The 27,696-nt window shown below is 34.6% G+C and overlaps 3 protein-coding genes and 1 non-coding gene across 5 annotated transcripts; 3 read left to right on the top strand and 1 right to left on the bottom strand.

Moving 5' to 3' along the window:
• The first annotated feature begins 5,548 nt into the window (after nucleotides 1-5,548).
• On the top strand, nucleotides 5,549-5,649 carry LOC148788554 (U6 spliceosomal RNA). The gene has a single exon (XR_016065013.1). It is a non-coding gene; the product is annotated as a U6 spliceosomal RNA (small nuclear RNA).
• Nucleotides 5,650-11,498: 5,849 nt separating this feature from the next.
• EMB1441 (zinc knuckle (CCHC-type) family protein) lies at nucleotides 11,499-20,797 on the top strand. Of its 2 annotated transcripts, XM_088878458.1 has the most exons (14): nucleotides 11,499-11,806; nucleotides 12,153-12,265; nucleotides 13,244-13,340; nucleotides 13,426-13,550; nucleotides 13,730-14,264; nucleotides 14,376-14,561; nucleotides 14,847-15,140; nucleotides 15,528-15,680; nucleotides 16,486-16,640; nucleotides 17,223-17,328; nucleotides 17,423-18,358; nucleotides 19,054-19,135; nucleotides 19,810-20,148; nucleotides 20,380-20,797. In XM_088878458.1, the coding sequence occupies exons 1-14, from the start codon at nucleotides 11,702-11,704 to the stop codon at nucleotides 20,571-20,573; spliced, it is 3,420 nt and encodes a 1,139-aa protein (XP_088734584.1). In that variant the 5' UTR covers nucleotides 11,499-11,701; the 3' UTR covers nucleotides 20,574-20,797. The 2 variants fall into 2 exon arrangements, with proteins under 2 accessions (XP_088734584.1, XP_088734585.1); XM_088878459.1 differs by lacking the exons at nucleotides 11,499-11,806; nucleotides 12,153-12,265; nucleotides 13,244-13,340 and having other exon boundaries at nucleotides 13,653-14,264.
• A 3-nt stretch (nucleotides 20,798-20,800) lies between these two features.
• LOC105156824 (small ribosomal subunit protein bS1c) lies at nucleotides 20,801-23,839 on the bottom strand. The gene is made up of 7 exons (XM_011073054.3): nucleotides 23,449-23,839; nucleotides 22,824-23,099; nucleotides 22,517-22,597; nucleotides 21,937-22,218; nucleotides 21,751-21,861; nucleotides 21,373-21,459; nucleotides 20,801-21,046 (listed from the first exon to the last, which is right to left on the bottom strand). Exons 1-7 carry the CDS (start codon nucleotides 23,749-23,751, stop codon nucleotides 20,945-20,947), a joined length of 1,242 nt encoding a protein of 413 aa, XP_011071356.1. The 5' UTR covers nucleotides 23,752-23,839; the 3' UTR covers nucleotides 20,801-20,944.
• Nucleotides 23,840-23,953: 114 nt separating this feature from the next.
• Nucleotides 23,954-27,285, top strand: LOC105157047 (galactinol synthase 2). Its single transcript, XM_011073345.3, is given in 5 exon segments — nucleotides 23,954-26,112; nucleotides 26,202-26,522; nucleotides 26,641-26,775; nucleotides 26,872-26,996; nucleotides 26,998-27,285. Coding segments are annotated over 5 exon segments (948 nt in total). The 5' UTR covers nucleotides 23,954-25,827; the 3' UTR covers nucleotides 27,080-27,285.
• The last annotated feature ends 411 nt before the right edge of the window (nucleotides 27,286-27,696 follow it).

Genomic DNA, 27,696 nt, shown 5'->3' with positions numbered 1-27,696 from the left:
TCTGTTGTCTGACCACCTCTCCAGGCGAGCTTACCGCCGTCAGAAAGTCCATCCAAGGGCGAGCATTTTGATATTCTACCCACTGCAAATCTCCAATCCCTTGGGAGTTATCTAAATTTTTGTGCTAAAAAATATCCTAACCCATGTCCCCCATCTTCTATCGCTTTTTTCTCTGCCGTCCGACTACCTTTGGGCCCGAGCTTACCACCGCTGAGAAGCCCATCCAACGACGAGAATTTTGGTACCTCACCCACTGAAAATCTCCAATCTATTGGCGAGTTATATCTAATTTTTGCTCAAAAAATCCTAACTCGCGCTCCCATTTTCTATCGCTTTTTTCTCCACCGTCCGACCATCTCTTGGAGCGAGTCTACCACTGTTGGAAAGCCTGTCCAACGACAAGCATTTTGACAGTTCACCCACCACTAATCTCTCGTTCGTCGGAGAGTTATCTCTATTTTTTCGTTTTATATATTATTAGGTTTTTTTTATATATGTAAATATAACTTATATTATATTTTTAAAATATGTCTAATTTAAAAATAGGGGAGTTTGGTCATTTAAGGCCAAAAAATACTTACCTAATCCCATATTTAGCACATGAGATACAATTCTAGAGGAGAGGTGGTAATGTGTACCTTTTAAAATTTTACATTGGATTTTGTGATTTTTTTTTTTTTTTTTTTTTATCATAAGAACCTATCTGAACATGTTGGATATTACAGAGGAGTAAAATGGATCTTACCCATAATATCATAATTGATATGGTATAAAACTTTGATGCCTGATGACTTATATATATGTAATATAAACTCTCTTTAATATAATTAAATTAGTAGCGAATTAAGTAGAGAATAATTGTAGAAACACGTTAGAGAATATAACAAAAAATAAATATATAAGTATTTGTATTTCTTCTGAATTAAAGCTTAGAATCTTAATCTGAAAAAGGAAAAGGAAGTGAATGGAAATACATATACATAATTATTAGAGATATTAGTGTGAAAGGGAAAATATTAAAAAAAAAATATGATAGAATTTATAGTATAATTTTGATGATGATATGGTTTCCAGAGGGATTCCAACCAGAAAATAAAAATAAAAAACCTTAGTTACTCCCCAAAAGGAGACTGGAGGCCCAAAAGTAAAGCAAGAAAACATAATAAATTATACGGATTCTCCTTCACACTCACACGTATGTGTCCCGCTCCCACCACTTACAACACTTCAATTCCTCCATCTCTTCATTTTCTTTATACAATAAATTAAATTAAATACTTATACATATATGAACAACACCTTCATGGACGAAATCCTGCTCTCATTATTCGCAACCCTAATATATATAATTTGGACTATTAAGAAATCACTCATAATTAATTACAACAAATCCTAATTAGCCTCCTGCTCACTGTCGTTCTAATTCTCATTTCTCGTACGAAATAGTCTAAGAACCCAGAGAAAAAGAAATTAATCTAATCCAATCACAAGTATGAATGAAGAGTGTGTGTGTATATGTGTATATATATATATATATATATATATATATGTTGTGTGAAGAATTAATGGGATGATGTCCAAAATCTCTGTGGTAGCGTAAAACAAAGAGAAATTTATATATTTTCAAAGTCTAATTAAAGTCCCATAGACTTTGAGTAGAAATAATTGAACTCAAGTTTTTTCAACAACAACGCGCGCACACACACACACACACACATATGTCCTAACACTACTTAATTATTACTGGAACTTGCCTAATCCCATCCATTAATTAATAATCTAATTTATGCTAATTCCTTCATTTTTGGGATTGTAATTTATTTCTCAACAAAAATTGGATTTTGGAAAAATTAATGAAAATAGTGATGAACACAGAAATATGAGTAGTGGAGTTTTGATTGGTTGAGAGTGATGGGAAGGACTAGAAATGAAATTCGATTTTGTTTGGCGATCCTTTTTGTCAAAAAGATGGCCCGGATTTTCTGGGCTTTGACCTTTCTCACTGGAGTGGACGGTTGCTGTCCTCTACATCAATGATCAATTACATATTCATTTCATTCAAACTCCTCCCCCTCAAATTTCCATCATATCATATCATATCCACCCATCCAATCCAATCTTTATTATTTTCTCCACATAACCAAATCCCTATTTTCTTCCAAATACATATTATTAATTTAGTTTCTCATCACATTACATAAATTTGAATATAATTATAGTCACTTATTAAAAATTATACCATATTAAGACAGAGATGTTGGGGTGGAACGCAGTGCAACAAGAGTTAAATCCTTGCGTTGTGTTAGGAGGGGCATGGTCTGGTCATGCATTCACACAGTTGATGTGATTAGGGTCAACATGAAGTACTCTAAGTTTAGTTTACTAACCATTCCAAATGAAGTAATTAATTATTAATCTTTGTCTAAGAGTTTATGATTAACTATATAAAATATTAGTTATAATGGAAATTGGTTTGAAATCAACAAGACTTATCTAGTCTTGTTACACATCAACATTTCACAATCAATGCAATTAGAGCATATATATATATTTAATTAGTTAATATATATGGTAATTATTCTTCTTCTTCTTCTCTAATTTTATATATATATATATATATATATATAGTGTGTGTGTGGTATATATGAAGCGTCTTTGACCCAAACATTGGCCTGTCTTGTCCTTTTACTAATTAAAAAAATCTTAATTACCTCATATTTTTGACCCCCAAAAGCAAGCATGCGTTCCTCAATTATCATTATTGTTAATGTTATGTAATAAAACAATTAATTAATATAACGTTAGGCATAGAAAATTCTAGTGGCTGCAGGAGGCGTATATGTACATGAACCTGTAGCAGTATACACAACTTTGTGTTTATTTACCAAACTAATTTAAGTATTTTTTTCTCAGAAATTAACAAACTGGGAGATATTGAATATAATGGATGGTCTTGTTTTCGTAAAAAATGATGTTGTTCTCACGTGGATGCATGTGCATGTATATGAACTAGTTTCGATGCTGCATTATTGTAATTATATACAACCAATCTTTTTAATTAATAATAATATATTTAATTAACTACATATATAAAGACGATAGCGGCTAAAAAGCAATGCAACATTATTGTCTCAACTTTCCCTTTGGCCGCACGCTTCCTCATAATTTAAATATTAACTTTCTCATTTTTAATGATTAAAAATAAATTAAAGTATGTATGATCCAATATCCTGCGTGTGCATTAGAGTTAATCTCCCATTTTTGACCTTTTCCCCAAACATCTTTCTACATTCATTCTCTACATGCTCTATATTTACACTAATTAATTACAACCAATCCTTTTCATATTTTATAAAATTACAAATATCCTCTTGTAATTTAAAACATTATTGAATTTGTTATTATTTCAATAATTGTTCAACAATTAGTGTAATTTATTAATCTTCATTTGGTTTTCATCTAACTTTTGTGATGAACTGATTAAAATATTCTTGTGGACAATTATAATTTTTATAGACTAAGTGGATATATAATTTTTTTTTTTTTTACAGTTTTTCAAAATGTTACATCCACCTCGTTCAATGTTTTAATTATTTTTTGAAAAAAAATACAGCAAAGGCAAAGTTGGCAATTTCAAGCCTCCATCCAAAAATTATAAAATTCATAGGACATCATGGGGTATTCATAATTTTTCAAATAACAAGGTAACACTAGGAAAAAGAATTACTATTGGGTACAATATTAATGGTTGTGGCTAATAATCGTGATAAATAACGATTATTAATCATGGTTAAATAAAATCGATGCAAAATAACTAGCCTTTCGATCTCGAAAATATTATTTCCCACAATTCAGAGCCATGGTAAAAATAAAAATCATGTAAAATATTTTAGTTCTCCTCGCAGAAACCGCAACCAACAATCGTTGTATGGTTGCGGTCAATTACTATTCGCTACGACTGAGTATTATTAACGATGACAATTAACCATAATTATACATTATATTTTTTTATAGTGCAATATTTATAATTATGTCAAATCATAGAAAAATTGATTGTAATTTTGTTCACATTGAAAGAATTAAAAAGTCTAGAATAACTTATAAATGAAGCAATTTTGAATTAACAGCGGCATGTGATATGAAACAAAAATATTGCAATACTCAAACAAATAATCTTTAATTCAAACATTGCAATGCTTCAGGAAATTGCGCAAACTTGGTATAAAATGTTCAATGTCAAAATAATATATACAGTCATTATTATAACAATGTGATGTGTAGAATCGTCATTTATATAATTATATATCTCATAAATCATCAATAATTATAATAATTTGGAGATAATTAATTATTGTCACATTAAATTCAAAAATAATATTGTAGCAAAAGAAAACTTGTTGTTGCTCGATACACATGAAAATTTAGTGACAATTTTGATGATATATATATATATTAACTTTTTATTACAAAATTAAATATTATATTTTCTAGTAGCGTGTGGAGTGAATTTAATAATTAACACTGATCGATATTCGAGCTAGCATCCATTAGAAATATATATATATATAAAAATATAAACCGACAATGCAGGGTAATGGACTAGTGTAGCACATACATAGTCAGCTGAAGGAGGAGAAGCATGGTCTGGTCTTGAGTGTTGAAGTTTTAGGCTAGGAAGGAAGATCTGTACAGTAAAGTAAGAAAATCTAATTGAAAACAAAGTATCATATATAGTTGCATGCACCTCTATTTAATTCATGACTTGACTACTGTTACCTCATATGCATTATTAGCCAATCTCATCTGTTTATGCCACCTACGTTTCGAATTATTACAAAAACCAGGGGACCAATTTTCCACTATTCCTATACATACACATTCTCCTTTTTCTCAACATTAACTTCAACTATTCACATTGTCTGAACGTTTTATTACATGTGCAACTATAGGGGAACAACACTTTTCTTCCAGCAATTTAGGGTCTTTCTGCTTTGATCCTATTAGTTACTGCATTCTTACCTTTTGATTTCATAATTTCTAAAAAATAGCACTTATACTCTCATGATATATTTTCTTTAGGTGTTTTAACAATAAATATCATGCGCTTAGTACGTGGCAGTTAGGACCTTTACACTTTTGATCCCATTGGTTATTAATTAGATTCTCACTTTTGGTTTTATAACTTTAAAAAATGACACTTTTGGCCCCATGCACTTAACAATCATGTGGTTCTTTTCGTTAATATCTAATAGAAAAATATCATGGGACTAAAAATGCTATTTTTGAAAAGTTACGAACAAAAAGTAAGAATCTCCTAACCAATTGAATCAAAAGTAGAAAAACCCTAATTAGGAGACGGAAAAATGTTATTTCCCTTGCATATATATACATATTTAGCATGCAACCATATGTATACTTATGTCCCAATCACAAAGAGATCACGAGAAATGCGAGGATCTAAACAATCGTGATGCATAAATTAAGTTGGAAAATTATGATGATCTTTAATTTATTTGTTAAATAACGTCAGAAAAACCACTTGACATTCAATTGTATTCGAGGTCATTCTATAAAATTGGAACGATGCAGAGAAGATTAGTATGACTCCTGCGCAAGTATATGGTTATATGTATATATATATATATATATATATATATATATATATATATAGGAGGAGTTTTCTGGATGGCACGTAGTTTATATATGGAGCAAAGTTTAATGATGAGGTTGGTGTGGTAATGGATATGTAACTACAGTGGAAAGAAAAGAAAAACAACTGTATAGATTTGAAATGGGATAGATTTGATGTTAATGAAGAATATCCAAATTGAAGAGGGAGAGGGGATCTGGTCCAGATTCAGTGTCTGGTAGTTAGATTTAGATATGTTTGGTCAACCCATTGAAAACCTACGTGTCATTAAGAATGTTGCACTGCTGCCACAAAACTACTTGTCCTTGTTAAATTAAGGATTAAGGAATTCTGTACACAATTACGTAGGAGGAATTGACGAATGTACCAAGTTATGATCTACAAGTAACCAAGAATTTGGACCTCACTGCAACATTTTTTGATGTAAACGTTTGTTTTTATTTTTTGTTGCTGTTTAAAGTTGGGAAAACAAAGAATTTTAGAGGATGAGTAATTAAGCAACTCTACTGTTTAATTGGTGATTGGTTTTCTAACATTTGTCAGATTGTGCGATGTTATCGCATTCAATTACCAATCCATATATATATATATATATATATATATATATATATTATTATATGATCACCTTATTAATTCTACCTACTCAATAGTACTCATCTCATTATATAAATGAAGGATGTTTGATTCGCACATGCATGGAGTTGATGAATCATGACCAACCAATTCAAAATTCTACTCCCATCATTTACACTGAATTTATCAACCCCCAATAATTAGTGCTCTCCTATATCTAAATTAACATAAAACATAACAATTATATATTATATATACTTTTAACGTCGATGAGGTTACTAATTTTCTGTCGTAAGTGTTTATTAGATGATTGTGTGCTAATAAACAAGCATTAATATTCATGTCCGAATTCAACATTCTCTTTGAATTATGTCTAAATTATGTAGCTAGCTTGCAATCATAAGATTGCAATTTGCACATTGAAATTGTAATAGATTAATGAATGGTGCAAAAATGTAATATAACATGTCAAGTATGAACTCAACAACTCAAAAAGCAACTTTGTTCACGTGTGAGACAACCCGGTTGCCAAAAGTCTAAACACCAAACTGTTAAGCTGATTCATAATTGCAATTAGTCTCTTAAAACAAACAAAATTAAAATTAATATTTTTTTAACCCTTATTTAATTACACCACTCAATTATGCTGTTGAAAATCTAGAAAAAGTAAGCATTATTAATTTATTACACTCAAACTTTAGTGTCGTGCCCTTTGTCTTTTATCGCGTAATTGATTAATTTGAAGCTTAAAATAAGGTAGCCTTGCCCCCTCTTACATTCCTTTAATCAAGTCATTTTAACACTCATCCAATACTATGATTTCTTTTATGTTTTGCTTTAAGACATTGTCTTGCATATGTTTGTTCTGTTGTGAGATTAGGTTTTCAAAACCTATGCAAGTCTACAAAGTCAAAGACACCACGCACGTTGACCATACGTGTGTGTTTTACTTGTCAACAAAGGAAGCTTCCAATAAAAAAATACTACTCCATCAATTAAAGAGCGAGTATAATTCACATAAATCAGCAACTATCATTCAAAATAATTGTGGTTCATTTGAATCTGTGATATAAGACTTACCAACTCAAATATTTATTTGTCACTACTAATCAAATCCAAAATAATTAAATTTGATACATCAATTTCAATTAATTTGTAATAACATACTACTAATTATTTTCTAATTAGAATAAAAATTGTAATTAGTTGACGTGGAGCTCTTTAGAGCTATATATGTGTATATATATAATTTGATTTAAATGGGATGTAAACTATTATTATGGTCAAATTATAATTTATCTATCTGTGATACAGATAATAGGCAAACAATCCACTTGCGAAAAAGAAACATCACGGACCACTCATTCAAAGGTTCCCATGTGGCCCGCGACTCACTGGTCTTGGACTCTCGGAGAAACTTAATAGGGTCATTATGGATGGGCATTGGCACTGACCCTCATCATGGACGTGTTTGGAGATTGTACAGAATTTGCCCATAATCCATGGAGACGATGATCATGTTCATTGGTGAGATACGACTGGACGTCTCACTGTTGCATCGCTATATCGTATATTACACCCATCGAGACCCAAGGTAGACTGAACTTCACTACTGTCGGGCTCCCTGAAGATCCCTAGACATACATTCATATTGTGGCTCGCTATATTAGGGAAACTATCCACGGCAGATAAACCGTGGTTGTCTTATCTTGGGGTTCTTTGTGATGAAGGCGCAATAGAATCACATAAACACTTATTTTTCGGATGTTGTTATGCCAGGCGATGCCTCATAGCTGTGAGACAGGATATTTGATTTACATGGCCAAACCGAGAGGGAAACATATCATCAATTTATCCTACCGTGCACTACTCGCTGCATGTGTCTATCATATCTGGAAAGAGGGGAACTTGCGTCGCTTTGAGCATGTTGATCGACCACCGAGGACCATCGCTGCCATCACAGTGGACGACGTTAGACAGAGAATCATTAGTGCTAATTTATCACACTCTGTTAGTACTTCTGCATTATATAGATTATGGTGTATGGGAGAAACCGATATTTGACTGTTGTACTGTACGCATGTACCTTTTTATTAATGAAACTTACATTTACCAAAAACAAAAAGAAACATCAATAACTCCCTCAATTTCTGAAAAATGTGCAAAGTGCCCTCTTCATGCAGGCAGTGTGCATCTAGCACCCTAGGCGGAGAAACAGGCAGAGGGAGAGGCTGGGGGAAGGTGGCGCGCAGACCGGGTGGAGGTAGGGGGAAGGTGGTCGTAGACAGGGTGGAGGTAGGGGGTGCGGGAAGAAGATGACAAATTTTCCCTTTCTTTAATAATTTGTATCTTTTTATATTTTATAAATTTTATATGTATACAATATATGATAATAAATTTCAATTATTGATTTAAAAAGATGCGATATTGATCATAGATTAAGTAACATGTGATCTGGACCTTAAATTACTAAAGATAAAATATGAACCATTGATTTGTATTATATAAAGTCCAACAGATATAAAATAAAGACAAAAAAAAAGAAAAAAAAGAAAAATTTGCACGTGCACAACACTTCTTTCGTGAAAAGGGTATTTTGCATATTTTTTAAATATTAAAGAGATACATTACTATTATTTTTTATAAAAGGGCTATTTACATATATTTTATATAACAAATAGGTAGGTTGCAATATAAGTCTGTTAGTATTATTTCAAAAAAGTAAAACAAGTTGAGTTGGAATTCAAGATGAGATTGAGTCGCAAAATATTCATCCACAACCCATTAAGGAACACATTTCAAAGAGTCAAAGATGGGAAAAATAAAAATGTCAAACCTAACAATTATTCTCTAATGGCAAACATCCTGCCAATTTTCTTCAAGGTCAACCTACGGATCCATCCTAGGACGGCTTTGGCAACTTCTTAGCCGTTGAAAGTCATACATTGTCCACGTCTTCTTTTTCTTTCTTTTTATTTATAATAATAATTCGAGCTCATAATTATAATCTCTCTATATGTATATGATAAGAGTTAGGTCTCAATGTTGTGTAATATTTGTGTTGCTAACTGTTAACTAATTAATTTTGCAGGAAAACCTAATCGAAACTTGACATGACATACATATATATATATATATAACAAGTGGACTTATATCCACTTCCATTATAGATGCTTCCATTACTACATTATAATTGATAACTAATTCTTTGTTATTTTGGGTCCAAAATAAACTGCTACATATTACCTGTCCCTTTGTGGACTCAAAGGTCCTGTCCTATGGGCAAATATCAATCAATTTGGACATTCTTGTTTAAATTCCCTATATACTTCCACTCCTTCGACTTCCCACATCTTTTACTAAGAAAATTAGATTAGATGGTTCATATTATTATTACTAATGTTGATGGGCTTCTGTCTAGATAGATATTCGATGTTGTCCGCTTTATTTTTGTATGAGTCTCACGAAACTGTATTTTATGGGAGGAGGTTTTAGCTCAACCAGTCCTGTAGTAAGGTATTATTCGTAACGGTATTCAATCACATAGGAAGAAATGACACAATTTTGTTCTATTAAGATGCCTCATCGAGAAGATAAGACCTTTTTTTTTTGGGTAATGGTAAATTTCATTAAGTAAAAGTACAGAGTGTATAAATAAAATGGCAATCTAAGTATGCCATGGTATCCGCTATACTCCATACAAAATGATAATATTAATGCTATGAGGTAGTTCAACACTAAGTATACAGAGTTTAAGCTCATCAAGAATAATCCGAGCAAGGAACACTGTATCGCGAGCCAGTTATTGATACCTCCGTCGATTCTGTTCTTGCCAAATATGATACACAAGGGATGCCAAAAAATTACGATAAACAACACTAAAATAAAACTTAATTTAAAGCTTATAAATAAATTACACTTTTCATCTATAATCGATGTGTGACGTTTGCCAATATCATATTATAAATATATATGTGTGTTTTATGGAGGAATTAGTTGGGTAAGGATATAAGTCCATTGGTTGGTGAATTAAAATTGATGAGGGTAATTAATAAAGATTGGATATTGTATGGAAAAAAGAAAGAATTGTGAAGTAGTGATGGAAGTAGGTGGGAATATTTTGAAATTGACCTAATTATTTATGTAATTGGTGGACTAATACTGTCAAACTCCCTCGTCGATTTTTAACTCTTGACATGTTTGTTTGTTTTTTTTTTTTTTTACCACAATATCGTCTGTCAATGGTAAAAACACACAGATTTCATGATATTTCATTTTCTTTGCCTGCATTTGGTATATGCCTCCCCACAGTCCTCAATGCTCACCTAATATTTATGTGAGTGAATTCCTTTTCAGCCGACGTATTCAAAAATTGAAGTTTGAGAGCATCCAAAAATTATAGTTATAAATTGAGTTACATAAAATGGATAATTACATTTCTCTCTCTCGATATTTGGTGTAATTATATATAAATTCTATGTAGTTTGAAAAATTACATATAGTACTCTTAAGGTTTATTTTCATCTAACAAATAAGTCCATTTATTAGTCAAAATTTGCTGATATTAATAAAAAAAAATTGAATAAAAATTTATATTTACTCTTGATAACTTATTACTGATTTATTGCAAGCCAAATAAATATTTTTGTGTAAAAAATTACCTCTATATATCTTCTTAATATGTAAATGCATGTGAGGAGGTATATCTTTACAGTTATAAGGTAGTTTAGTCACAAAAAATATATTTGATACGCAATAAGTCAATCGAGTAAATACCAATGTAATAAGTCAATCGAGGGTAAATATCAATTTTTATTTAATTATTTTTTATTAATATCAACAAATTCAATGAATTTTGGCGAATAGAAGAACCTATTTGTTAAACGGATACAAATATCAAGAGTAGTAGATAAAAATTTTCAAATTATAGAAATCTACGTGTAATTATATCAAATATCAGGGGAGGAGAGTGTAATTTTTCTATATAAAAAACTAAAATATATATAATTTAAAAAATGTATGTATGAATTAGGGATATTCCAATATTAACAATAATTTTGTAGCATAGCCCACTAATGTAACTGTTTCTATTAATTGGGCTTATTGGTGTAACTAGTCTCAGCCCATTAGGATATCCTTAGGCCCACATAATAAAACTTTCAACTCAGCCCAAGTCCAAATCAAGAACTAGTAATGGGCTTAATAACGTCTAAGATCTTATCCAGTAATGTTCGAATACTTGCTTGTGGTAAAAGAAATTACAAGAAAATTATAGATGAATATGAGTGCCCCCATTTCATTTCCAGTTGTGTTGTGTTGTTGTAGCCAAGTACTCAAACCTATACATACACACAACTGATTATTACAGTATCAACTTCATCCTCACCCTAATTTTCTTCTAATATAAAGTAAAGAATACAAAAAGTCGTTTTGAGATTGCATATTATCTATTCGGAAGGAAATACATAGGACGGAGAAATGGTGAAGGTGCGAATGAACACCGCTGACGTCGCGGCGGAGGTGAAGTGCCTCCGCCGCTTAATCGGGATGCGTTGCTCAAATGTATACGATCTCTCTCCAAAGGTATTTATTCCAACTTATGTATTCGTGATGTTCGGTTTTATGTACAAACTGCCCAAGTAAGGTTTTCACTGGTTTTTTGTTGTTTTTTCCCCCCTAGTTAGGATATATGCTCGCGTTTTCCATTTGGTTACTCATATTCAATTTTAGGTGTTATGTCGGAATTGTCTGCTTCTGATTTTTAATTCGAAATGAGTTTTATTTCTTAGGATATTTGTATGTATGAAATTGGCGATTATGAATCTTCTTTTTTCTGACATCTTTACCATTATAGGAGAAATTAGTTGCTTTTGTTGTTTTCTGAATTTATGGTTGCATAAATAAGTTTTCGACTCAAAATGTATTGTAGACATATGTGTTTAAGTTGATGAGTAGCAGTGGAGTGACTGAGTCAGGGGAGAGCGAGAAGGTTTTGCTGTTGATGGAGAGTGGTGTCAGATTGCATACAACAGTCTATATGCGGTAAGATGCTGGCACATTCCTATATTTTTCTGTAGAATTATTTATGCACTATTCAGCTCAAAGAAGTTTGCTGTGGAAAATCCGTTTTCTTGATGATACATAGTGAGGGAAAGTAGTGTGATTTGATATTTGCAATGTTTAGCATTGGTAGGATGGACTATTCAGTAATCAAAAAGCGAGACCTGAATGAGAAAAATGTTACATAATTTGGTGTCATAAGATTGAATTGAACACCCTTATTTGATGAAATGCGTAAGTCAATTAATTCTGAAGGATCTTAAATTATTTACACAGTGAACAACCTTACTGGAAGCAAGACGAATGATAAGTAAGGAAAAATTATTGGATGTGGATGAGAAAACTATTCAATTACTTCAGGAGTAGTGTCAGACTACATTCCACACCATATTTGAAGTAAAATTCTAGGGAAATCTTGTGTATAATCCCTAGTCTTAAATATGCATACACCATTTAGTTCTCAAGGAACATCAATTTTTTCCGGAGTGATCAAACTTGCCAGAGGTGTGTAGAGTGCTTGGGTAGAAATTCTTTTAATGTCATAATGTCAGGCATCTGTCCATGTTAAAATGGCTTAGATAGTATTCAGTTCTATGTAAAATTCAAAGTAATGAAAGATAAAACTTTTTATGAGTCATAGAACTTGCAAATGGTGTTGAATTTTATGTTTGCTCAAAATGGGCCACGGTTTGTCTCAGTTTTAAGGTACCAGAAATAGATGGAAGATTAAGGTAGTAGAAATTCAGACATGAAAGCAAAGATGTTACTGTTTGGTGTGAGCCTCATAGTATTTAGAGAAGTGAATGTTAGGCCTTACGATATATTTCTCATATATAATGCTCATGCTGAGGGGTGCATTTTCCAAGCTGCTTATGCGATCAAGGGATATGGGTGAGTCTAATTAAAAAATTGTGTTTGGAAATGAATGTACTGAATATGGAAATGTTGTTGTGCTTACAGGGACAAAAGCAATACTCCATCAGGGTTTACATTGAAACTAAGGAAACACATAAGAACAAGAAGGCTTGAGGATGTGCGCCAACTTGGATATGATAGGGTATATTTTCCACAGATTCCATTAATGATGAGATCCTTACTCTTAGAAGGATTTCATAGAATTGAAATTCTTCTGTTGTGTTCAGATAATACTCTTTCAATTTGGACTGGGTGTTAATGCTCACTATATCATCCTGGAGTTGTATGCCCAAGGGAATATTATTCTTACAGACTCTGAGTTCACTGTCTTGACTCTCCTGCGGTCTCACAGGTTGGTGACTCTAATGTCTGTTTTCTTTATTAGCCTCATTAAAGTATGTATGCCCTCATTAGTTGGCTTAGTTATTCATCAGTAGCTACAAATGCTGTGCAGCTTTATGATTTTTGGCTCGTGTCATATGGATGCCAATAGCACTGATACTAATCAATGATTATTCCACCAAATAATAGGGATGATAATAAGGGGTTTGCAATCATGTCAAGGCATCGTTATCCAGTTGAACAATCTCGATTATTTGAGCGTACAACTAGAGAAAAGATGTCGAAAGTGCTTGAAAATTTGGTGCAGGGTAATAGAGATGCGCATCTAAATACTTGTGAACTTGGAAATGATAGTTCAAATGCCCCCAAAGAAAAGCAAGGAGAGCAGAAGAATGTAAACAGTAGTGAGTTGAAGAAAAGTGATAACAACCGTGCCAAGCAGGCAACTCTAAAGGTTGTTCTTGGGGAAGCATTGGGATATGGGCCAGCATTGTCAGAACATATTATATTAGATGCGGGTTTGATACCGGGTACGAAAGTCGGCAAGGATTTTAAATTGGATGATAATACCATCCAGGTGTTGGCTGAAGCTGTAACAAGGTTCGAGGACTGGCTAGCGGATGTTATTTCTGGTGAGAAAGTTCCAGAGGGCTACATCCTTATGCAGCACAAGATTTCAGGAAAAAAGAATGATGCTGTATCTGCAAATGGAACTTTGGAACAGGTATTATCAATGTCATCCTTTATATGTTTTGTCTTTAGCTCTTAAGAAAGAAGTGTGAATAGTTTTCCTTCTGGAGGATGTTCTTTTGTTGTTGATTATCTTCTTTTGCAGATCTATGATGAATTCTGCCCTCTGTTGCTAAACCAATTCAAATCAAGAGATCGCATAGAGTTCGAGACGTTTGATGCAGCATTGGACGAATTCTATAGTAAAATTGAAAGCCAACGCGCTGAACAACAGCAAAAGGCTAAAGAAAATTCTGCTATGCAGAAACTTGAGAAAATCAAAATTGATCAGGTTCATCATATATGAGTTTTCTTTGGAACACAATATCTTCTGAGTCTTGTGCTTGCCTTGTCCTTGGCATTTGTAACATCAAATGCCTTAATGGTACCTTCACTGGTTTGTTTTTAGTGTCTGTTATACTTATTAGTTCTGTGGCCTAAAATTAAGTCGCGGTTTGTAGGAGTTGACAGAATCTGAGAAACGATCTTGAAGTTAAACTTGGCTAGTTTTTGTTTTATCTTTGTCAATATAGAATGCAGTCCCAGAAGTTAAAAGGTTTACCTAATACTGCCACAGGAAAGCCGTGTGCATGCGCTAAAGAGAGAAGTTGAGCAAAGTGTCAAAATGGCAGCACTAATAGAATATAACTTAGAAGATGTAGATGCTGCCATCCTAGCAGTCCGTGTAGCTCTTGCAAATGGCATGAGCTGGGTTGATCTGGCTCGTATGGTGAAAGAGGAGAAGAAATCTGGAAACCCTGTAGCTGGCCTCATTGACAAGCTTCATCTTGAAAGAAATTGCATGTCACTGCTTCTGAGCAACAATCTTGATGAGATGGATGATGATGAGAAAACACAACCTGTGGACAGGGTATTTCTTGAAAAATTTTGAGTTTTTTAAATAGTGGTTTTCTGACTTATTTCATGTTTCAAAAGAATGAAGCATTGGAATGTATAACAAAAGCCATTCTATTAACTGCAGAAATGCTCAACATTACACACACACACACATATATATATATATTTTATATATTATACAAGCTTAAGTGCATTGATTTGAATGCATGATGTTGCTCACCACTATTACTCATTTATGTACAACACTTGCTCAAATACCATTGCTATCTGATATAAATTTGTCTCAACTTGAATGATTTGTCCTCGCCATCTATATTTTTCCTTCATAGAAAAGGGAAAAGATATATAAACAGAAAGAGCCTTAATGCTCCGGATCCTCTATTTGCAATGCCTTTTTTAGGTTGAAGTTGATCTTGCGCTTTCAGCACATGCTAATGCTCGTCGGTATTATGAAATGAAGAAGAGACAAGAGAGCAAACAGGAGAAAACTATTACGGCACATGAGAAAGCATTTAAAGCCGCTGAGAGAAAAACCCGCCAGCAACTTTCACAGGTAGGAGAATATTTTATTGGCTGACACGTATTGGGTCTAACTATTTTGGTGCTCATAGAGACATGTAAAACTTGTATTTACTCAGGTGGACCCATTCATTTATCAAAACCCACATTTAAATGCGTGAAGTTTTGGCATTGATATGATGCAAAATTTTCTCCAGTGGGAATGATTTCTGATTGAGAGATTGAAAGAAATCATCTCCCTCATTGATGCATCTGTTGATTTCTTTTGATTGAAGTGGAGTTAACATATCCTCGCTCCATTGTCCGCACTCTGGGCTTTGGCTGGAAGGATACAGGATCGCTTTAAATGGTGCCTTTGACTTTCCTTTACCGAAGTACACATCATATGGTGCTTCTATTGAGTCTATTTTGAGATGTTGTGTTTCTAGTTGGTTTCTTGAAAAGTTGTTGTTGCTGGGCGCTTGGTTTGTTAGCCAATATTTAGTTTTGATCTCTCAAGTATGTACAATGTGAATATCGATAAGGCCTCGGTGTTATTCCTTTTCCTGGAACAAGTATGGTATTTATTATGGTCAAGTTGATATAGTATTTATCATAAAAGGACAATGAGTTATAAGATAAAAACTGATGAACAAATGGAATAAAGGAACTAGAACTTATAATTGAAGAACACTAAGTATATCTCATATATGAGGTATGCTAAAAGTCAAAATAAGGAGGATGAAATGGGTTACTATGTGGTGGTTAATTATTTTTTGTTGTATTTACTCTACTGCAATATTAGCATATATTGTTATCTTTCTAAGGTGCATGGTACTTCCCAAATACTCACTTTGCAGGAAAAAACAGTTGCCACAATTTCACACATGCGTAAGGTTCACTGGTTTGAAAAATTCAATTGGTTCATCAGCAGTGAGAATTATCTGGTTATCAGTGGCCGAGATGCTCAACAAAATGAGATGATAGTCAAACGTTATATGTCCAAAGGAGATCTGTAAGTTAATTTTTTTCATATACTTCATATCAAACTTTTATGGGTTTGCCTTAGGTCAAGGTGTTTTAGATACATGTCTACATCCTTACGTTTTAAGATTTCCAGCTGAATAATGAGTTTAAATACTTATTTGGTTATACTGTGTAGTTGGTAGAAGGAGTCTCTGCAATATATGGTTATATGCTCTCTTAACGAGGTGGCTTTCTCTCATTTTTTAGCCAAAGTTCTTTATAATTTACAAAGGTGTTTATCATGTTCTTTTTATGGCCTTGATTAAAGCTTGAGTGCAGTTATGTAGTTATAGTAGTGCTTCAGTTTTGATTTTACCCAGAGAATGACACAAATCCATTCTTTTAACATCTTGCAGCCTATCTCTCTGGTCTGCAATCCTTTTAACAGTTCCATTGCTAATTGCACTACTTGAAGAACTTCACCCATTCTATTACTAACTGAAAAGCTCTTGGTTTTCTGTTTCATAATTAATTCTTTTCTGTGTTTTCCTTCACTTGATTTAGCTGTGCTGCTCAACACTTAAAAAAGAAATAATGCTGTTGCTAATGTCTATAAGTTACTGGAAAATAGGTATGTCCATGCCGATCTGCATGGTGCATCTAGTACTGTGATCAAGAATCACAAGCCCGAAATCCCCGTGCCCCCTCTCACTTTGAACCAGGCTGGATGTTTTACGGTACGTTGCAAATATTTATTTCGTTTTTTCTCTATCTTTGATATCTTCCTGTAGCATGAGAATAAGTAACTGTATCATCTCCGTTGTGATGTAGGTTTGCCACAGCCAAGCTTGGGACTCAAAGATTGTAACTAGCGCTTGGTGGGTGTACCCTCACCAGGTAAGTAAAACAGCTCCAACCGGGGAATATCTTACAGTTGGAAGCTTCATGATTCGTGGCAAGAAGAATTTTCTTCCACCTCACCCGCTCATCATGGGTTTTGGAATTTTATTTCGCTTGGATGAGAGTTCTTTGGGATCTCATCTGAACGAAAGGAGGGTAAGAGGAGAAGAGGAAGGAATAAATGAGACTGAGCAAACTGAACCTTTCAAAGAAATATCTGACTCTGGTTCTGATACTGAGAAGGAAGTATCAGGTGAAAAGGCCACATCAAACTCATCAAACCTCATAGATTTGTCATCAGAACAACAGATGGGAGAGATTATCTCATTAGCAGCCTCCTCAAATGACTTGGATGTACCTGATGTAACTATCAAAAATGACTCAAATGATGAGATGGCGACTTCAGTAAATTACACTGCTGATGATAAAAAATCTGATTCTTCCAGCAAAACTTCTACTGCTGTTACACCAAATTTGGAAGATCTAATTGATAGAGCTCTTGAGCTTGGATCTACTACTGCATCTGGTACGAATTATGGGCTCCAAGCATCTCAAGAGGAAATAGTGGAGGAACATGACCCTCAATTGACAAAGGCAGTGCAGAGAGAGAAACCCTATATCTCAAAAGCTGAAAGAAGAAAGCTCAAGAAGGGCCAGAAAGATGGTTCTGTTGTACAACCTGCTGAACATGGAAAGGAAACAGGAGAAAGTCATGACTCTGTAAGCCAGCCAGACAATCATGTTAAAAGTTTAAAGCCAGGTAGCGGAAAAATTAGCCGTGGACAGAAAGGAAAACTAAAGAAGATAAAGGAAAAGTATGCGGACCAAGATGAGGAGGAGCGAAGCATTAGAATGGCTCTTTTGGCTGTAAGTGTTGCTGCACAAAAATCTTGCCTTAGCTGATCATTAACTGTCAATTCTTTAGATATGTATGTTCTCCATCACTGTCTTTATAACCTTTGTATTCTATATATATGTCAATCATAGTTAAACACTGCTGCTCTTCGTGTGAAATTTACTCTATTTCTGGAATCAGTTTGCCAAATTATTTTCATGCTTCCAAAATGAAAACGTGTTTGGTTTGGCATATTTTCACAAAATGTTCTTGAAACGTTTTAAAAAAACAACCCTATTTCCCAACCATCCACCTTAATTTTCTCTATTTTTTGTAGACCCTCAAACCCATTTTTAGAAAATACTCTTTGAAATGAGTAAATCAAATACGTTTCCTCAAAAATATCAAATGAACTTATCAACTCAAATTGTCAAAGTTACAACTCACTCATCCAAATATATTTTCGTGTCATATTCCCCAGCATAATCTTCTAAAACATTTTAAGTAAATATTTCCAAAAGATGTTAATGGAAATAACTCCAAACAGAGCTTATGTTTCTGTTCTGTCAAAGGGCACAGAGGAAGGTATGGTCACTTACTTGCAAAAGAAAGGGTAACTATTGACATTTCAAATGTTAACTACAGTTCTTGGAGCCATTGTAAATTAGACTAGTACTTTATCATGCCTCATAAATTAGTGGTTTATGACATACAAAGTAATCTGCAGGCTGCTGGGAAGTCCAAGAAGAACATTGAGAAGTCTGCTAATGAACAGCCCACTGCAGAAAAAGGAGCAAAACTGGCTGCAGGTTCTTTTAACTATTATGCTGATGACAAGAGAAGTTGTTTTATTTACTTTCCATGACTCAGTTACCTGGTGAAACTGAAATCATACTCATTATTTTGATTTGGTCTTGTACTTCTCCCTCCCCATTTGTTTGTGGAATAAGCTGTATGGAGAGGAAAATAACAAAGCTACAAAACAATTTGTTTTGAACTGCCAAATAACACGAGGAATCGTCATTTTATACCAGCCCTGTCTGTGATCATCAATATGAGATTTGAAAATTTGACATGTAAAGTGTAGATTTCTCCATGTTATCTGTGCCAAAGCTTAGTCAGCAACTAATAATGTGAGGAATGACATTATGGATCTTTGTCATATACTTTTGTAGTAGTTTTCTGGATTTCAATTCCATAAATGTGCAGAAGATGGAACCACATATACGTATTTAAATCCATGGTAGATGTGATTGGTTTTGCAGTTACTTAGAACTTTTGAGCAACTTTGGAATATTTCTTTTTGTTGGTTTCTTAAACTATTAATAGTGGTTTCATTCTAACCATTATATACATGTGGTGAAGTTCTTTTTGTTACAGTTCTGGTGATTAAACATTTATGCTTTACTCAATCTCTTTGACTTGCTGGTGTTCTCTTGATGATGGCATTGAGATGCAAAGATTTTCCTGGCTTTGCTTGCAGTACCCCCAGATGCCTCAAAGATATGTTACAAATGTAAGAAGGCAGGTCATATGTCACGAGATTGTCCGGAACATCCAGATGAAACTTTGCGGAGTAAAGCTGGTGGTGAGGTAGATAGAACAGCCAGTGAGATGGACAGGGTGACCATGGAGGAAGATGATATTCATGAGATTGGTGAAGAAGAGAAAGAGAAACTAAATGATGTAGACTACCTAACTGGAAATCCATTGCCTAATGACGTCTTATTGTACGCAGTCCCTGTCTGTGGTCCTTATAATGCTCTACAATCATATAAATACCGTGTCAAGATAATTCCCGGCACTTTAAAGAAAGGAAAAGGTATTGACATCAAGAAGCCTTTTGTCTCTGGTTACTATATGTTCCTTGACATTTAATTGTACTTTTTTCCCAGCCTTACCCTGTTTTGCAAATTTTCACTGGTCAGTTTTATACCTTCAGAAAAAGAAACAAATGCGTATTTGTTTTGTCAATGCTACAAATTGTAGCCATTTTTTCGGTTTATGACCTTTGTAGAAAATTGTATTGACTTAATCTTCAATTTTGATGCAGCGGCCAAGACGGCCATGAATTTGTTTAGTCACATGCCGGAGGCAACAACCAGAGAGAAGGAATTAATGAAGGCTTGCACGGATCCTGAGCTTGTTGCCGCAATAATTGGTAATGTGAAGGTCTCAGCAGCAGGCCTTACACAGCTGAAGCAAAAGCAGAAGAAAAACAAGAAAGCAAGCAAGGCAGAAAGCTAATGCTTGTTAGACACTAAAAAACTAATGACTAGCAGTTCCACATGCTCAACAGTTTAAGTGGTCAGTGTATCATGAACGCAAAGTTTTGGAACTAATTTTGTAAATTAAGGGAACTTTAGGAATGAAATCAGGAGTTTGTATCAAAAGAAATTGTGAGTACTTGATGAAAGGAACATCACCGTTGGATGATTAAATTTTCCTTTGGAGACAATAAGAGCACGAAACGATGAATAAAATGAAGAATGTAGAATAGAGATATCCATCCATAGTTACAATACTGAGGTTAGGTCCCACATACTGCTGAAAAGCTTCACAACCTCTATAAAATCGAAGCTTCACTAGATGGCAAGAAATGGGAATGTGCAACTTGATTAATCTTCAGCTGGGGGGAGTTCACTTAAATCTAAACCTTCTGCAGGCAGGTCTGAAGTTAGAGGTCCTAAGATGCCTTCAGAACTCAGGGTCAATCCGCTCTGCTTGAACAATCAAGAAACAAAGAGAGAATATCAAAACCAAATCTAAACCTAATATACAGCAATATCACGGGCGCTGACAAACCAAAACATATCGCTGTTCACTTTTAATGTCTTGAAATTGATCATAAAATGGTGTTTCGACCAAGGCAAGACAGCATTTCCAGGGCTCATATTGGGAGGTGAAAGTGAAACGAGCAACACATGCAAGCCCAAACCAGTCACGAATAGACACAGGGATCCTTAAATATCATCTGCAGACCACTTTGTAACTTTTCTGGCTTTTATTTCTCTTAAATTAACTTTTTAAGGGTAACCCAAATTACCTCAGACTGGAATCTCAACATATCAGCACGAGCCATGGCTTCTGCTTGGGCAATTCTTTGCCTGAAAGTCTGAGCCATCTCTTCTGCCTGCCAGAACAAGTCATAAGCTTCATAAGCATGCGTCAGTTACAGTAGGATGCAGGGAAGACTTGCAACTCCATAAAGAAGCATAATAAAAAATAAAGACTTGCGACCATTTTGCTTTGTATTCAACTGTAAAATGCAGGAAGCATTATGAACCACATTAATTGTCTACATTATCTATTCTAAATGTGATGCAAACCCAAGTCTTGATTGAACATAAGCAAAAACCAGAAAACTAAAGCAATGATGAAGAATATACTGTTTATACCATGAGAGTACTTCACAAAATTTTACCTTCTCAAAGACCAGCTTCGGGTTACGAATCATGTCACCAGGAGTAGGCTCTAACTTCTTTGTAGAGAGGCTCACTCGACCCCTCTCACGATCATGGCTGAGTATCATAACCTACAGCAAGATTTAGCAGATGCCTAAAAGTTCTTCGGAAAGTTGAATTTAAGAAAACGGGGAAGCAAACGGTACCTTCAAAGTGTCACCAGGCTGAAGAACAGTAGCAATATCTGAAACACGATCATGGCTAATCTGGCTGACATGCAGAAGGCCATTGATTCCACCTATATCGATAAAGGCGCCATATGGTTTCAGGCTCTGAACAGTGCCAATAACTACAGATCCAATTCCAAGCTGTGCCTGACTATCAGCCATGGCCTTGCGGTTACTGAGGACTAGCCTGGACTGTTCCTCGTCAACCTCCACAAATTTAAGTGGAAGTTCTTTTTCCAGAAGTTCCTCTGCAGTTGATTTCTGAAAAATATTCACAGGTGATCTTAATAACTTTTTAGTCAACAATAGAAGGTGCTTACAATAATTGCACCAGAATGAATTTCAGCAAAACTTTAACAGAGTGCTGACATGAAAAGAGAAAGAACTCAAGCTTTTTTGAGTAACTTCATTGCATTATTACGATTCTCTAGACACTGAATTTCAGAATTTTGTTGCAGAACAATACCCATAACAAACAGCAAGTAAACAAAAGCAAAATGCCATGGCCATAGGTTGGGGGATAAGGGATAGAATTAGCATGTCACAATGAAGCACTAACCGTTGAGATTTGTGAAAATGGAACAAAACCACGAAGGCCTTCCACCAATGCCACTATTCCACCTTTGTTTGCTCCCACTACCTGCATATTGAAAGAAATGAAACTTGAATTAAGTTAAGTCTTGGTCGAAAATTTTACATTGAAAATAATATAACATTAGATTAGATTGTCAATGCCAATCATTATACACTAAAGGCTACTACCTGCAAATGTGACATTATGAAAGAGACTGCAAATGAATTGTCATAATTTTCGACACGTAAATTATCACAGACACAGACAGAAGTTATGCTTGGAAGAAACCTACCTTACCCTTGACAACAACATCTTCAGCTTGAAGTTGTCTGCACCTTTCCCATGCAAGATCATATTGAATTGAACGTAGACTCAAGATTAAACTATCATCAGCCTCATTTTCCCCAATAATTACAAATTCCTCACGCATACCAGGAACAATGCCAGCTTCTTGCACATGCCGGATATTATGGATGCATGCCTCTTTAACAGACAAGTATGCCGATGATTTTGCAGTTATGTCAACTAATGCTCCATTTGCATCTGTGTTGAAAACCATTCCTTTAACCTGAAAAAAGGAAACAAGGAAATTAATTATCTCTTAATTTTTTTATGTGAACCTTTTTATTTTTCATTCTTTGTCTAATTATTATACATGAGGAAGATAAATCATACAACAGAAGTAAAAGGTAGACATTCTAATGTCAAAGTTTACATAAAAGAATATGTGGTTACAACAATGAGACATTATGAGAAAGACTGCAAATGTTTGCTCCCACTACCTGCACATATATTACCCTCATTCTAGCTCACAACCCTTTAACAGAAACTGAGAAACACGCTCAAACTTCGACCCCACACACACACACACACAATACACAACACACAGACATTCACAAGAATGCAAAACATCTCACCTTGGTGCCAATTTCAGAGTCAAAATCATACTTTTCAATGGCCGAATGAAAATCGTCAATAGTGAAAGCCACACCTTCCATGGGGGCTGTACGGCACCTTTCATATGCGTCTTCAAACATCTCTTTCAGTTTCATTCTTTCTCTTGTCTGTGCATCTGCTAGAACAGGTGATGCTGCTGAAATTATGCTTCTCCTCCTGGGCAGCAGTGTGTAGCAATGATTCTTGGAACTGGAGAACTTGTTCATTGTGGTTGAGATTGGTGGGCACTTCAGTCCACCAAATTGTTGTGCTAAAGATGCCATCTTTTTTTCGTTTCCACACAGCGGGAGAGAACTGTGCCCGTGTTATCAAGATTTCCGCTCGCACACAGAGTGATGAAATTTGCGTGGGATAAGGTAAGGAGAAAGGGAAGACGAGGGTCCCACCAAGTGTTGGGTCTGAAATTTGGGCTTTGCTTTGTTCACCTGTGTCTATATATGAACATTGGCCACAAACATGAAATGTACTACTGTGGATAGAAAGCTTGGGCTTATTGACAACTTGGCCCAAGTGAATTCCAGTTAACATCAATCTTTGGCCCTTTTTGCATGTTTTTGTGGCTTTGGATTCTTTGAGCATTGTAGTGATCCTGGTTGCCTGTTGAAATTGGATTTTTTAATATTATCCTGTCTCTAAGCACTTAGCTTTGTTTGTTTACCAAAGTAATAGAGAACTTCTAAGAGGAACAACATTCTAGAAGAAGATAGCAAAATGTTCTTGGCTGTTCTTTCAATACTATGTCTGTATATGAACACATGAAGATTAAGTCAGTCTTATCCTACAGGGATTAAGTAATAACGTGATGATTCTGTTTGCAGATTTTTAAATGAAAAACATGGTGTTATTGTTATTGTTGTGTGTGTGTGTGTTTTCCTTTTATTAGTGATCCTCCTAAATGTAACTAAGACATGCAAGATTTCTTTTGTGTGTTCCTTCTTCTTGCCCCAATCAACCATAGACAATTAAGTAGAGAAAACAAAAACAGCCAACTACCTTCCAAAGTTCCTGTGGTGATTTTCATTAAACCAATTAACTCTTGTGCATATTACAAGGTATTCCAGCTAGTTTTTGGCAGATTCCTTCCCTCTGATAAAGCCATGCACACATGTTAGCCAGAAGTTGCTGCCATCTCCAGGCCTTAAGTTCTACACGAACGGTGCATAAACTTGAAAATGATATTTGCCCTTTGGTGTCATGAATTCAATTTTTTCTGTGTGTCAATATCTCAATTTCACTAATGGTTATCTGAAATTTCTTCTCCTTTGTACACGCGGCATGCTATATGTGATTCCATTGTAAGCCTACCTTTTGTCTTCATCTTGCAGAGAATTGTGATCTTGTAAGCTACAAGATTTTTCATTCAAGGATTATTCGTACATGCAAGTTTTGACTACCTAACAGATTTAATTAAACTTGACTTGATATTGTACTCTATGTGATATACATATACTGTATCTTGTTTCAGCTGCTCAAGCAAGAATAGCAAACCGTAGATGCACGATTCCAACGTTTAAACTGTATGGCACGTTGTATTTGTGGAGTCCTAACAGGAACTTTTTCAACGAATCTTGTTAGGCAATTTTCAGCCAATTATGAAATGATATCTTTGGAGGAGAAAAAGAAATCAAGTGTTCATTCAAGTCTGTGGTACGGTGGATGATCTAAAAGACAAAATGAGAAAAAAATCCCAAGTCATTTCTTTTTTTCAGGTTGAGAAGACTTGACCTTAATTTTGTGCTTCAACACATACGCTTAATTCCAGAAAACTCTTTAAACAAAGTGAAATATTGCATCAAGTGTGTCATATGTTGCATCTTCTTAACTCTCTGGAAATGATAAATTATATTGTATAATTGTAACATTACAAGATTTTTTACCGCTCCATCTATTCCTATCGATAAATGACAACTGATATTTCTAACAAAATACTACTCTATAGGAAAACAATTGAGAGTTGAATTAATAATATGTTATTATCTGTCTAATCACTTATCCTAGGTAGGATGAGATGTGGAGACAAATTAACTAGTGTCCAAATTAAGTCGAAAACATATTCTTGAAGAATAAGCTGACAGAAATAACGGTATCAACAATTCAAAGGATACGTGTCAGAAGAATCATGATCTTTTTCAAAGTATTATTGATCAATCATGCACTTGCTCACATCAGGTTTGCACGGCACTGTTACATGCTACAACTATATAAGGAGGAGACTCCACATGTTTGACATCTGCATTGATTCATTCAAAGTTGTACTGTAGGAAATCATTTACGCATCTATATAAGTTGTTCTACTAACGAAAACGAAAACTAGAGAGATTGTTAACAGGTCGATTGAAATGGAAATGGAGTCTAAGGCCAACAGGGCTTATGTCACATTCTTGGCAGGAAACGGTGACTATGTGAAAGGGGTGGTTGGTTTAGCTAAGGGTTTGAGGAAGGTGAAATCCATGTACCCTCTTGTTGTAGCAGTTTTGCCAGATGTTCCAGTAGATCATTGCAAGATTTTAGAGTCTCAAGGGTGTATAGTTCGTGAAATCGAGCCTGTTTATCCTCCACCAAACCATGCTCAATTTGCCATGGCATATTATGTCATAAACTATTCAAAACTCCGGATTTGGGAGGTCCGTATCTATGACTTTTGTGTGTGTTTGTATCTGCAATTACTTACAAATCATCATATGTATATATAATTGGATTAATGTTTTTGCAGTTTGTGGAGTATAGCAAGATGATATACTTGGATGGAGATATCCAAGTTTTCAGCAATATTGATCACCTTTTTGAGTATCCAGATGGTTATTTTTATGCTGTTATGGACTGCTTCTGTGAGAAAACATGGAGTGGAACACCTCAATACCAGATAGGTTACTGTCAGCAGTGCCCTGAAAAAGTTGAGTGGCCATGGGAGATGGGTCCTCCACCACCATTGTACTTCAATGCCGGAATGTTTGTTTTCGAACCGAGCTTTTTGACTTATCACAGTCTTTTGGAAACTCTCCAAATCACTCCTCCTACTTCATTTGCAGAGCAGGTAATTAGACAATTGTTTCAACACTGTGTTTTTCTCAAGAAATTTATGTTCTTGTTCTAGAATCAAGTTCTTTTATGAAATTCTGAATGGTTATGGAATGAATTGATGATGTGTGCAGGACTTTCTGAACATGTTCTTTAGGGAGATATACCGGCCAATCCCATTGGTTTACAACCTTGTTTTAGCTATGCTTTGGCGACATCCTGAAAATGTTGATCTTGACAATGTCAAGGTTGTTCACTATTGTGCAGCAGTAAGTTCATACTTCATTCATCGATTATATGATGATATATATGACACAGAATACGATGAGTCAAACTAAGAACGTTGTTGCAAATTTATATTGCAGGGAGCAAAACCATGGAGATTCACAGGGAAGGAAGAAAACATGCAAAGAGAAGACATAAAGATGCTAGTGAAAAAATGGTGGGATATATACCGTGATGATTCGTTGGATTGGTGCAATGAAGACTCATCCTGAGGAAGGAAAAACATCAGCAGCAATGGTGCAAGAGGCAAATGTTGTTCAATATGTTAGTGCGCCATCAGCAGCCTAATTATGTTCACTCAGTAGTATCAGAACAGCTAGCTAAGCTACTATTTCAACTGTTGTTTGTTAGTTAATGTCAAATAACAATCAAAAGTTGCTACTGCATCTGTATGCTTTCATCTGTACTACCTAGGTTGAGATTGATGTTAATTCTTGACAATTTGTGGTAATAACTTTCCTGTTGAATTCAGTTTGAGTTAATTGCTAACTGTATCCTAATTTTTTACTACAAAGTTTGCTTGTGCATAAGAAGAAAGGGAAATTAATGTTTATATTTCAAGAAAGCTATAAAAAATGTTACATAATTACCAAGTATTTTGAGGGCAAAACAGAACAATAATAATTCTACTTAAAAAATGGTAAAGCATCTCGTAGTATCTCTTTAACATATATTTAAATATATGTGTGTATATATATTGTACATATGACGTGTAAAATAATTTTCAAGAGAAGATCTGATGCACTTAGAAGGAAATACAAATATTTCACACTTCTTGTTTTGTTAGTTGACAAGGTAGTAAATGGTGAAATGTTTGAGATGAATTGGAGTCACACGTTTGATGTTGCCCGCGAGCCTCATGTACCATAAAATAATGAATTAACTTATGGTATATATGAGAGTTG

The sequence above is a fragment of the Sesamum indicum genome, linkage group LG3 (assembly GCF_026168435.1).
Source record: "Sesamum indicum cultivar Baizhima isolate 11 linkage group LG3, ASM2616843v1, whole genome shotgun sequence".
NCBI classification, from domain to species: Eukaryota; Viridiplantae; Streptophyta; class Magnoliopsida; order Lamiales; family Pedaliaceae; genus Sesamum; species Sesamum indicum.
This window is presented reverse-complemented; position numbering and strand designations above follow the sequence as displayed.